General features: G+C 38.7%; 1 protein-coding gene across 1 annotated transcript in view; it reads right to left on the bottom strand.

The window, feature by feature from the left end:
• atp10a (ATPase phospholipid transporting 10A) overlaps nt 1-12,520 on the bottom strand; it is a 56,978-nt gene extending 44,458 nt beyond the window's left edge. Inside the window, exon 1 of the mRNA XM_006639234.3 lies at nt 11,861-12,520. Within this exon, the coding sequence (XP_006639297.2) occupies nt 11,861-12,282 (422 nt within the window). The 5' untranslated portion in view covers nt 12,283-12,520. The remainder of the gene's footprint in view (nt 1-11,860) is intronic.
• Between the last annotated feature and the right edge of the window lie 281 nt (nt 12,521-12,801).

Below are 12,801 nucleotides of genomic sequence, written 5' to 3'. Positions count from 1 at the left end.
GCTTGTTTTCAGTGGATCCTGCCTCTGACAAATATTAAAGAGCTCCTTTCAAGGGATACTTTCAAAAAATTGTACAAGAGGGAAAAAGTCATAAAACAGTATGCCCTTTCTTTTTCAAACATATAATCTATTTGCGTAACCTTCAACATTTGTAGAACACCATATAAACCTGCCCAGCCTTTTCCTATCTGATGTGTCAAAAGGGATTATTTTCTGTTTTACTACTACGTGATTTTTTTTTGGAGTATCCAAACTGAATTTTCAATTCTACTCAAATGTTTTAAAAGAGCACAACTAAAAGTTCACATACTTATGTACTTCACAGGCTGAACTTCCCATGTTTATGAAAAGATAGGAAATTGTATGCCTTTTTGTTTTCTAAATTCTATGTTACTTTTCATGTTTTTCTTGGAGGTAGGTTTCTAAATGGATACACATATTTAGCCAGTCACTAAAGTGCTGAATAAAGAGAACTAGTTCATAAGATGAAGTACTGTATGACAATCAAGAGAATAGGCCTGAAGACCTGAAGAAGGCTCCACAGCCAAAAAGTGGTGTTTCCTTTCTTCTCTTTTCAGCATGGAATAAAACCTATGACTTGTTCCTTTGTAGCCTACGCATGCCGACGCAGCTACCCATCTGAACTTATCAAGAGACTAGTCCACCAATCCAATCCATCCATTTCCTAACCGGTTTGTCCACTTTGTGGAAGTGGGAGAGCCAGAGCCGATGTCAGCAAGCAAACGGCTCGAGGAAGGATACACCCTGGATGGGATGCCAGTCCGTCTGCACAGGACAGACACATAAACACAAACATGCACACACTCATGCCAAAGGCCACTTTTCCCAGGCGCCAATTAACATGTATGTTTTTGGACTGTAGGAGGATACTGGAGCACCCGAAGGGTACCTGTGCAAAAACAGGGAGAACATACAAACTCCACGCAGGGTTCACCTCAGGTCTGGAATTGAAGCCAGGACCCCAGAGCTGCATCACAGTGCTAACCCTTAAGAGAACATTACTCTTGCCTAAATATGTCATGTTTTTTATTTCAGTAACACTGAGAGTTGATTTGCTTAAATCATATATACTACAATCTCTCTCCAGGTCACAGTTAAAATCAGATTTCCCATTTCCATTTTGATTGCATTGGTGAAGGTATCTTTATGCATGTCTAAACAAGGCAGCAGAAAACAACCCAATCATGTTTGTTTGCAGCTAGATTAAACACAGACTCTCATCCAGCCATTCCTTGAAGGATCCCAGAGTTAACTTTCAAAAGGCGGTTCGGAAGTGTATGCCAGACACACTCAACTGTTTGTGTAAAGAGCTGCCTCCCGTTTGCTTTCCTATACAAGCCAGCTCCAAAACTACACTTGTGGCCTTGAAATACTAAAAAGAGGAGATTGTAAGCATATCTGTTCCTGGCTCAAAACCCTGTAAGACTATAAACAAAGCCAGCCCAATAGTCTACTTCAATTTGTCGGACTCAGTTAAAATCTTTCAAGGTTATGAACTTGAAACAAAGTCCCTCAAAATCTCCAGTATTCTTTCCAAACATGTTGGGAAAATAATTTCCAAAAAAACAAAAGCACAATATTCAACGTGATCTTACAACTGTCATTTTAATATTACATCCTTAAATTCACATCATGAGCTTTCCACTAAATGCCCCAAGGTGTTTGCCCTTTTTAAATTCATTTCCTCACTGCCTAGAAGGATGACAAGTCAACACAGAAGCACCCATCTGTTCTTAACTTTGAGATGAACAAGATCTGCTTTTTCTATTCCATGTAAAGCACTCCTATGAATGCTGTTATGTTGTTAAGAATCTAGATTAAAATTAACTGGAATTTCCATAATTGTCCAATGCACTTCAGGCACACTATTATAAATATTGCAGTATTAGAAATGCACCCAATCACATGCAGACCTCCACCTTCTCATGTACTGAGATTGTTCAAAACTAGGCACAGCCTTTCATTAACCTGAGTCATGTCATCAAAGCTTTCCCTTCTGAACACCTCTGTATTTACAAGCATTACTTCCTTCTTATCCTGTCGCCATTCTATGTTTACTCTAATAGAGACAAGAGACTGAGACTAGAAAGTGTCTAAGAGAAACATTCTCCTTAAATGGAATTTTTTGTATATGATTATTTCACCAAAACGATTATGTAAACAATACTTTTTTCATTTTTCAGATGCGGCTTACCCAAAAAGGCACACTGACTGAAAAAAAAAACTCGTCCCAGATGAGTTTCAGAAGTTTGATTTGTTCGGACAATCAAGCACAGCACAGAACAAGGTTTTAAATTCCATCCCCACAGGTTTCTGGGAAAGCCAGAGCCTATCCTGACAAGCAACAGGTGTGAGGCAGGACGCACCCTGGATGAGATGCCAGTCCGTTACAGGGCACACAGATAAGACACAGACACACACACTCATACCAAGGCAAGTCTTCCCAGAAACCATTTAACCTACAGGTATGTCTTTGGCAGGAAACCAGAGAACATGAAAAACATAAAACTCCCTGCAGATAGCACCCAGATTCGGAATTGAAGCCGGTGCCCCAACACTGCCAGATAGCGAAGTTAACCGCTGCGCCACTGTGCTGTTGATGGTTTTAAATTCAGCAGCCCTGGAATCAATCAGTCAGAAATACTTAGTAAGGAGCAGAAGTGCTGTATTTAAGACTCTGATTCCCAGTACTGTGAAAATATTACAGTAAACCCTCACTTTAACTGACAAACTCTGGTAAAAGGGGGGTTTGTCCACAAAAGGGAAGTGGATTGCAATCTACAGCCAACACACTAACCATGATATAGAATTTTAAATGCCATGGCTTTGGCAATTTTGTAAACATCACTATGAACTAGTGAATAAAATAATCTATGGCGAAGCTTTGAGTGCACCCACCGAAGAGGCGGAAATGTACAATAAGAAATAAATGAAACCAGACTGAAGGCATCATATTATCCCAACTGTAAAATGGCAACTAGACTGGTCTCATCTGGCGTTTGCTCCTGAAAAATTCCATAGCATCCAAGCACTAGACATGTACCCCAGGGCTGATTCTACCCCAAAGTGTACAGTTAGCACAGAAAGGACCTCTGCATTATGGTGCACAAAACCTAACAGCTTACACTTTTAAACTGACACTGGTAGCTGTCGGCAAGCCACAGAGACAGAGAGTCCTCAAGGATGTAATGAGCAAGCTTCCAGTAGTCTATTACCATTCCTAAAATGATTTGTGTACTCCTGACATATCCGAGTGTGTTTTTTTTAGCTACCTCATTGGCAATTTAATGGATAGCCGGAAAAACCGGACACCCATTCCCACCTATTAGCCTAGTAAAATAACAATGTACTGTACTATAATACAATAAAGCATACTTATATTAACAGTACAATGCAGTAGTGTATTAATACACAGTGAAGTTATGTATTTATATATAGGAAGCATATACTGTATATATATTCACTGTACAAATCTCATAACTGTTTTTGAGATGGAAAAAATGACTTCTGATTTAATGGACTTTTAGTAATAATGGACATTTCAACCCAACTATTAGTTTGTTCAGCTGTGGTTTAATATATTTTTAACAACATCGTACATATCCATACACATCTTCGTGTGATGCAAAGAAGCTAATCCATGCTACAGTGTTTTCCAAGCCTGATTGTAACACAGCACATGCAGGTGTACCTGACACGTTTCAAACAAGCTGTGACCTGTTCAGAATGTAGATGCTCAAATTTTAAGCAAAACTAAAATGCATACTATATCACCTGTTGATGGCAGCACCTGTCGCTTGAAGCCGTTTAGCTTCCTTGTACTGGTTTTGTGTGGATTTCAAAATTAAAAAATACTGAAAATACTAGTGCTCACCTATAAGAGCTTAAACAATATTACTCCTGACTACATTAGTGAACTGTTAACCTCCATGTTGTTTTTTCTTTGGACCCTGGCGTTCCTTTAGGTCCCAAAACTAAACAGTGGGAGGTCATGCTTTCTGTTATTTATAATCACAACACTCTAGCAGCCCAACACAGATCCTGAACGTCAGTACACCCTTCTTGTCTTAAACCTCACTCTTACATCCTAGCTTTTGATTATATTAAAGGTACTTTAAAGGTACTCTAATATAAACTTTAACCTTCTTGGTTGATGGCAGAACTCCCTCATTGTACAATGAGCCATGCTACATAACATACATGTTATGAGATGACGTTGCTCATAACTTTATTTTCCTCACAGATGAGCTTCAGGTTTGACGCAGAAGACATGGTATCCCCATCTTACACACTCAGAATATGCACAAACCTGATCTTACTAGGGCAGCACAGTGGCGCAGTGGCTAGCATTGCTGCCTCTCAGCGCTGGGGCCCTGGGTCAAATTCCTGGGGTGCTCTTAGCATGGCGTTTGTATGTTCTCCCTGTGTTCACGTGAGTTTCCACTGGGTGCTCTAGTATCCTCTACAGTCCAAAAACAGACTGGTAGGTTAATTGGCTTAGGGGAAAACTGGTCCTAGGGGTGAGTGTGTGCATGTGTGTGTATTTGTGCCTGTCTGCCCTGCGATGGACTGGCGTGCTGTCCAGGGTGCAACCTGTGTTGTGCACGTTGCTTGCCAGAACAGGTGCTGGCTCCACTACAACCCCAAACTGCAAGAAGCAGTTGGAAAATGGATGGATGATCTTATTGATATAGATCCATCTCCCCTCCATAAATGATGGCTATCATTTAGCTTTAACGTTTCTCATTGTGCACAGGCATGATGTCCGTTTCTCACCCCAAAGCATTCCAAAAGGAAATGTTCATACATCCTACTCTTTTTTTTTAACTCATACTTACACATTTTTTGTTACTCTTTTTCTGCTTACTGTGTACTTTCTTATATGGATTTATGCAATGTGCCTTATGTATACTCCGGATTGAACATCTCTATATATTTAAAACTGACCGATGATTGTGACCAATTTTGTCAGTCTGTTACTAAATCCGTTATCTATGGAAAAACTGAATCTTGATTTCATCACTACGCATGGAGAAGGCTTAGGGAAACGCAATAAATTGTTGATAATAATGTCCTATCCAATTTCCTCAATATCTCAGAAAATTAAATGAATTTCACTGGTAATGGACTGACCACCGATATGCCAGTAGGTTTCCACTGCTGACTGCATCATATGCAGAAGGCAAATCATTCTTAATATTTCTGCTTTGGAAGACCATCTCAATAGCATCTCATACCCTGAGAGATTCTCTTTGGAATAAGTTAGAAGAAAATGCCCCTTTACAGTACAGTCCCTCGTTTGGTAAGTGCTGCAGGATTAAATTTGTAAGAAAAAGTACAGTGCTAGAAAAAAAGCAATCATACTGTGTACTCACTAACGATCAATACCACACAAGGCATCGTTACTGTAATTAAAAGCAAAAAAGCACCCCTTTGGTTGACCAAGTTTGGAACAGCTACCAGTAAGCTTATCTAGATGCCAGTAGGTTTAGTCTTTGAGGCAGTATGAAGAGACTTTCCGATCAGAGCCTCCCACTAGTTTCACACTTGGTCAGTACCAAACAGCAGATATACCACTGTCACTGACAGGACAGCACACTCACAGACACCTGAGAAGTCAAAGTGTTAACTCTTGAAAGGCCACTCAAGCCATGCATCATCATAGACTGTAACCACTGCTATTATAGCTATTTGCCAGTCTGTAACAGTTCATTATTATTAAGCCATGCAGAGGTAAGTTTCCTTTTGAAAAGGTACACTTAAATCTCAGACAGCTAATTAAAAAAAGCAAGGAATGGCACACATGACATTTATTTTTCTTAAGGTATTGGACTTCAGAAAACCAAGCAGCACAAAATAAAAAACAAGTCATTCTTAGAATTATCACACAGGATGTGGCTTAAAAACTTAAAATGGAAAATGTGAGTGGAGCTTCAAATTTATGATATACTTAGTGTAGGTGGAGAAACCAAGGGAGATATCGGGAAAAGATCAATAGCCCAATATATCAAAATTCACTGTCACATAAAAGAACTCTACAAGTGTTGAGGTATGAAATGGAGGAGGCCAAAAACTTACTCTCGCAATGTAAATTATTTCCTAAAACACTGAGTACAAGTTTAGTGATTAACAGTATCCTGAAATATCAAATAAACAGAAGCTTTACCAAACATATGGAGTGTGAAACTAATTCCTCATGAATTCTTATGCTTACCCACATTGTGTGGTGTCACCCAAGATTGCCAGAATGAGATCATAACACCATTTAGCACCATGAGTAACTGGACTAAACTGCAGATTACCTAATTCACAACTCTGAAACAGTTTCAAGTCTCCAAAGTTTTCTGACAAATGTGATTGCTATACAAGTTTCAAACGGATTTCAGCTACAAAAACGATGCCTGCCAATCTACCCACATACACAAGCTGGCATTAATTTATCAAAACAGAAGAAAAGCAAGGAATGGACGGAAACCCTATTAATCTAAGCAGCCTATTACTTGCATACTGTATTCTTTTTTACTACAACAGTAGGTATTATAAATGATTTACCAAGAAAACAATGCATGCAACTTTTGGGAAGCAACTGATAAGATTTTATTCCTTATCTGTAGGAGCCAAAAACTGATTCCTTATTTGAACATTTATCAGTATTGAAATCAAATCACATCAAGAACAGGCGGATATAAACTATGCAAGAGATGCTGAAATTAGGGATGTACGATGAAATGAGAAGCACAAGAATAACAGCTTTGGATAAATGGGAAGCTGTGGCGCAGAGCTCCAAGTAATCAATGACGTTTTGATTAAGGTGTATTATACAGGAAGCGGCAATGGGTCTGGTTTTAAACCAACGGGAAACTAATGAAAGGACTTCAGTCTAATACATCTGATTTAGGCAGGCTTCATCTGCTAAGATTAAAGAATGAAAAAATGTAACTGCAAAAAAGATCAGTCTAAGTGTACTGGGTGATTTTTGTTATTTACATTTTTTTAATTAATCATTATTATTGATATTTAAATTATTAAACATTAAAAAACACGCCTCTCAATCAGTTAATCTATTACATTAACTGTTGAAACTTTCTGCAGTAGTCATTGTTATAAACTATTTTAAATTATGTTTAAATAAAATTCTTATAAATGACATACACTGCTGCAATTAAATTCAATTATAGTAAACAACAACGCAATAAAATCAACAGTATTACCAACTGAAAAAAACAATGTTTGCCTGTGGTATTTTACTAAAGATCATAAAATCTCCATAAGATTCACAAGGTGTCAAAACAAACAAAAGTAGTATATGATCTCAGCTCCCTTGATTTGACTACAAAATCGCAAGTCTCACGTTTCTACGAACATCCAACTCAGGAAACACTTGCTACTTCTCTATTTATTTGGGATTGTAAATACTAAAAGAAGCGCAACTTGTAACTGCTGATCCATAATAGAACAAGCAGTCAAAATCATTAACCAACATGGAAAGTAGAAATATGTTTCTTGTCATGTAGAGCCTCATCTGTTATGCAAGAATATTTTTTTAAATAGTGATAATTATAAAAGCTAGGGAAACTGAATTCACCTACAGCCTTCCGAGCTAATTCTTAGTACCATTTAAGGCTAAATTGTGAAAAGCCACAAAACAGTGAGCCCTTTGATTACCATGAATTAATGTACTATGCATGGTCAACAGCACAGCTTTTCACTAACGCAATACAGTCATTAGATGGAAGAGGTCCTGGTTCTCCAGGAAAATAAAGTTTCTGGGGAGTAAAGGTTTCCTTCCAGAGACACTTCTCAAAGGGAGGGGCATGTTCTGTAAATTATTTTCTTTGTAACAAAAAGTTAAGCAAAAACAATGACAATAGCCTTAAACCTCAAGCTATTAAAAGTGTTGGGGGTTTTTCACTACGGAAACATGATTTTAGAATCTCTTGGCCATAAACCAATATTTGTCTGAAGCTTGTTTTATTCTTGAAAACTTTAACTTGCATACTAGACTAGTGGTTCTCACTCGTCAGTCATACCTCATTATTGTAGGAGTCCTCTATACACTGATAGTTTAAATTAATAATAAGAACTAATGGCGACTCCTTGCAAAAAGAAAACCTCTAACTACAGAATGTTAGAAGACCAGAAGACCATAACATAAAAAGAAGTACAGTATTTATACCTGTGCAGCAGTTGATGCGAACATTATGTTTTAGAAGGATACATTTAAAATCAATATTAAATTATATTAATATAAAAAGTCACAAAATACATAATGGTAAATCTGTAGCACATTCATTCAGTAACAATTTAAGAATGTGTGGTCTTCAAGAACTATTTGACTTAAACCCTCCGTCAGTGCCGGATTTCCCATTAGGCACTGTAGGCACAGTGCCTAGGGCCTACAAAGGAGGAAAACACTAGTGACTAACGAAAAACGAGCTGAAACAACATGCTTGAAATCGACTCTAGGTGCTCCAAATCAATACTCATATGCTATCTAGCAGCTGTTCTAGACACTAGAAGTATCGAAGTGATGGTCACTCGACTTGCTCCATCAATCACGTGGTTTAGCATTGGAATAGTTTAAAGTGCATCATGTCAATTGACGTCATTCAATTGGCATTTACCTCTCTTTTTGCACACTGGGGAGAGAAAATGCCTACGGGCTACGAACACCAAAATCCGACCCTGCCCTCTGCGTTTTTCACTGAACACTATATGATCGCTAAAGACTTTAGATTAGCAGGACCCCTTTTGACAAAACAAACCTGGAACTTTTTTTTGGTCTGCCAAAAATACAGTATGAATGAATGATGGAAGACAATACAGCAAGAATTATTCCAGTTAACTTAAATGGCAGCCAGGTTACAACATAGAGGAGAATTCAAGAGTTGGAAAAAAAAAACACTGTGATCTAGTTCTTCTCAGAAAACAGGATTAAAATCCACTTCATTCACAAATGTATCTATACAAAGCATGAACATGTAAACTGAACCCATTGCCACATCCGGGACCCTCTAATTCTGCTTGATGCTGTTTTGAAATGGTACTGTCGCATTTCAGCAAATGAAGTTTACCCGTTGCAAATAAAGTGGGATTAATCGTCAGTGTTTTCATTTTTGTATTTTATACAGGGCCTTTTTATGGCGAATACCATGCGCTTAAGGCACATTTCACAATAGTACTTGAGAAAGACACTAAAGAGGAACAGCACAAGAGATTAGTAGAAGAATGCCACAAAAAGGCAGTTTATAAAAACTGCTGGATTTCAAAATGGGGTATGGAGATGGCCAGTGGGACACTGACAGAAATCACTCAACAGTCAGGGATCAGGGATGTGCCAGAGAAAACAGATCTGTTCTGGATTGAACAGATCTGCTAACCACAACCTCATCCATCCATTATGCATAGAGTCTTGATCCCAGTGTGTCACAGAGATGGACCCTTACCCAGCAAACACAGGCTCAACAAAGTCAATCACAAGGCACTCAAATACACACAGGGAAAATCTGAACCCACCGATTAATCTAGCCAGCAGGTTTTTGCCATGGAACACAGCATGTGTTATATTGACAGCTGGATGTTTTAAATTTCTTTTAGATAAATTAAAAAAAAAGAGAATCCATACATGCCAATGGGGAAAAGCACAACACAAACAAACAATTCGATGGTGGCCCAAAACGTAATCACACCCAGGACTGAAGAGTGGTGAGGCAGAGCCGCCAGACACAAGCCAGTTTTTTTTACCGAAGTGTCAGTTATTTACTGCAACAGGCACGAAGATATTTGTTTTGCAAGATTTGTTTTCCCAGATCAGTCAAGGATTTTACAGTTATCCAAACACGGACCTTAGGTGTAAGTATATCAGTGTCCACCACAGTAGACTTCAGCAAACCAGGACAGCACAATAAAACATGTTGGTCTTTCAGCCATAATCTGTTGTTCAATTCTGGGCTACTGAACAGTTACAAATGGCAGGTAGTGATAAGAGCTGTAACTTTTGCTCTGGCCATTGAGATCCTCCACAGAAGTTTTACTGGTGAATCTATTCCAATGGTCATCTACCCAAAGAAGACATTGTTTTTACACTTTCACATTTGAGCAGCACATTGTCTTCAGGTATAAATAGCTCCCCAGCCCAAACAGATAATCCTTGCCTCAATGCAAGGATGTAAAAAACAGACGTGAAAGTGATGTCCTGCCTATGACTGAGCTCAGCTCTGGATATTAACTCAAATGGGCACATACAGTATAGGCTATTCTCAGCCAAACCTTGCAAATGAACCAAAATAAACTTTCTGTGGCTTCCTAATGTAAGTCACCTTTTTTTTTCTAACGAATATTTCCTTAACGGTTTTCCCTGAACAATAAGTTTTATATCCTTTCACAAAGTTTTTTTTAAAAAAAAATAAATACTGCACATGCATCTTTCCTATTGCCCGGCATGTCTGAATGATCATCGTTAAGGGTTTATTTATCCAAAGAAATGCAAAAAGGCCAATATACAATGTCAATATACAATGGCACCCGATGTTAAAGGATGAGTTTGTTGTGCATCTCGACAGTGGGAATGTCTGTATTAGCTTGACCGTGGACTCGGCCTTCAACATTATTAGATAAATACGTAGTCCCTGGACTCAGCCTTCAACACTACCGAGCACCAGGCATCCTTTCAATGCTGCATACAGATGATGAACTTTACTTGATGTGAAACGTTTCACTCCTGCCGCTAAAAAAGCTACTTCTCCTTTCTAAGCATAAGCACAGCCATGTGCGTTTCCTAGCAATGAGCAAGGGTAATAAACAAATTGAAACAAAGTCACCGCAGAATGAAACTCCCGCTGGTTCATGCCAGCCGTTAACTATTTTAACAAACATGACATTATACATGTAGTGCTTTTAGCTTTAGCTGTGTATGCTATTCCAGGCGATTTTATTGAGACAAAATTACAAAAACAAAGCAAGCCACAAACACGCTAGGAAAACGTTAAAAAGCGCTTGATTAATCCATTACTTTTGCCTCTCAAGTTCCAATTTGTAACTATATTCAAAATACGACCTTACCACGAAACAAGAAAAAGAAAGCCTAGAAAACGATTTTATTCAATTGGCGTGGACTTGCACTGTCGGTTCACTGCTTAGCTGTTTTGTTGTAACGGCACGTTTCAGCAAAGCCTGACACGTATGCATGAATCACCTACCCAGAAAAGGCCACCTGCCTTACTGTAACTCACTGGCTGTACAAATCGGTAAGCAGACGAGGTATGAACAATAACGAGGGGACCTGGATGTAGGACACAAAGGCGCCTTCGGAGCCCTCGCAGAATCTAAGGTGCTGTAACCTAGAGCTCCGCAAGGAGCTACAGCTCCAGATTTGACCAACCTGAACCCAGGCCTGGCTCGCAGTACAGCACCGATAGTAACTGTGTCACTGCATATAATTACAACAGTTAAATCTCCCCCGTCTCCGAAATCGAGCAATCAAGCATTTATGCTATTAATCAGTTGGGATATAGCCTGTACTTTAACTCCTGTATCTAAAAATAGCTTATTTGTACGTAAAACATGCAGCAAACGGGTAGAAAGCCAAAGCCTAACAACTAGAATATGCCCGATTCACATAGACTGAAACAAGTCTTTCGCGCATCGTGTTACTCTTTGAGAGCAACAGGTAGCCGACACTTTAAACAGCAGGAATCATGTTACATCCCTCCCAGAGATAACAATACAATAAATAATTAATTATTAAAACCTGAACACGAACAACAACAACAACAACAACAACAAAAAAAAAACTTTTTTGAACGGTGACGTGAGCCCTAAAACATAAGTAAAAGAATACCTGCAATACACAAGACAATCCAAGTGATTGATTTCTTTATCCGATCTATGTCTTCTGTAGTCTTCCCACAGGTCCTTGATAGCGGTAACAGATAAAATAAAAACCACTGGAGCCAGCGCCAGCTCTGGTTGGAAAGCATTGACAACAGGCACAAAATTCAGCAAAGCGATGAAAACAAAATATACGTTGGCAAATCTGTGGAACTGCTCGAAAAGGTTCTTCGGTAGAAAAGAAAGCAATGTATATTTCGTTGTTTTAATCTTGTTGTTTGCATAATGTCTGTTCGGATTCTCGTTTCCTTTGGCAGAACTGTATAAAAGGTTAGAATAGACCGTTCTAGTTTTGTTGTCTTTCTTGTTTTTCTTTTTCTTCTTTAGCTTGGATCCCTTCTCTCCCTCGGTTTCCCCACACTGTCGCGCCATGCCGTCCCACAAACTTTACGAAACTTTTCTTTTTCTGCCTCGCCGTTTGAAACAGTGGGAAACAAACCCTAGGTTATCATGCTGTTTGGCTTCACTTGCGAAGAAAAAAGGAATTGTTTTCAAAAGGTAAAATTACTTTTTCAGCCATTCTTACTATTTTCGGTTTTTTTACCCATCTACATGATGAGACTTTGGAAAGTTTTGTGCTGCGTCCCGTTTTGTTCATTTGCAGCTGGAGATGCCTTGAAACCACACATCCTATCGTCACTTCTGACGAAATTTTACCGTAGACGCTCCTCCCCCACCGAAAACAAAAGTATTTTCGTGGCAGTTAGAGGTTTTCATCTTTGGTGTAACAGTATTAGTTTACAGTATTAGTGCATTATTTTCTTAAAACACAATTAAGTATACATACTTTACACGCCTTGCCAACTTGTAAGACTACGTACTTTTGATCCAAGCGTAGGTAAATAACACTGTGTGCAAAAAATACGTCAAAGATAGTTGTCTGCTGTTATT

The sequence above is a fragment of the Lepisosteus oculatus genome, chromosome 15 (assembly GCF_040954835.1).
Source record: "Lepisosteus oculatus isolate fLepOcu1 chromosome 15, fLepOcu1.hap2, whole genome shotgun sequence".
In the NCBI taxonomy this organism is placed as follows: Eukaryota; Metazoa; Chordata; class Actinopteri; order Semionotiformes; family Lepisosteidae; genus Lepisosteus; species Lepisosteus oculatus.
Note: the sequence above shows the minus strand (reverse complement) of the source record. Positions and strands in the feature narration are given on the sequence as shown.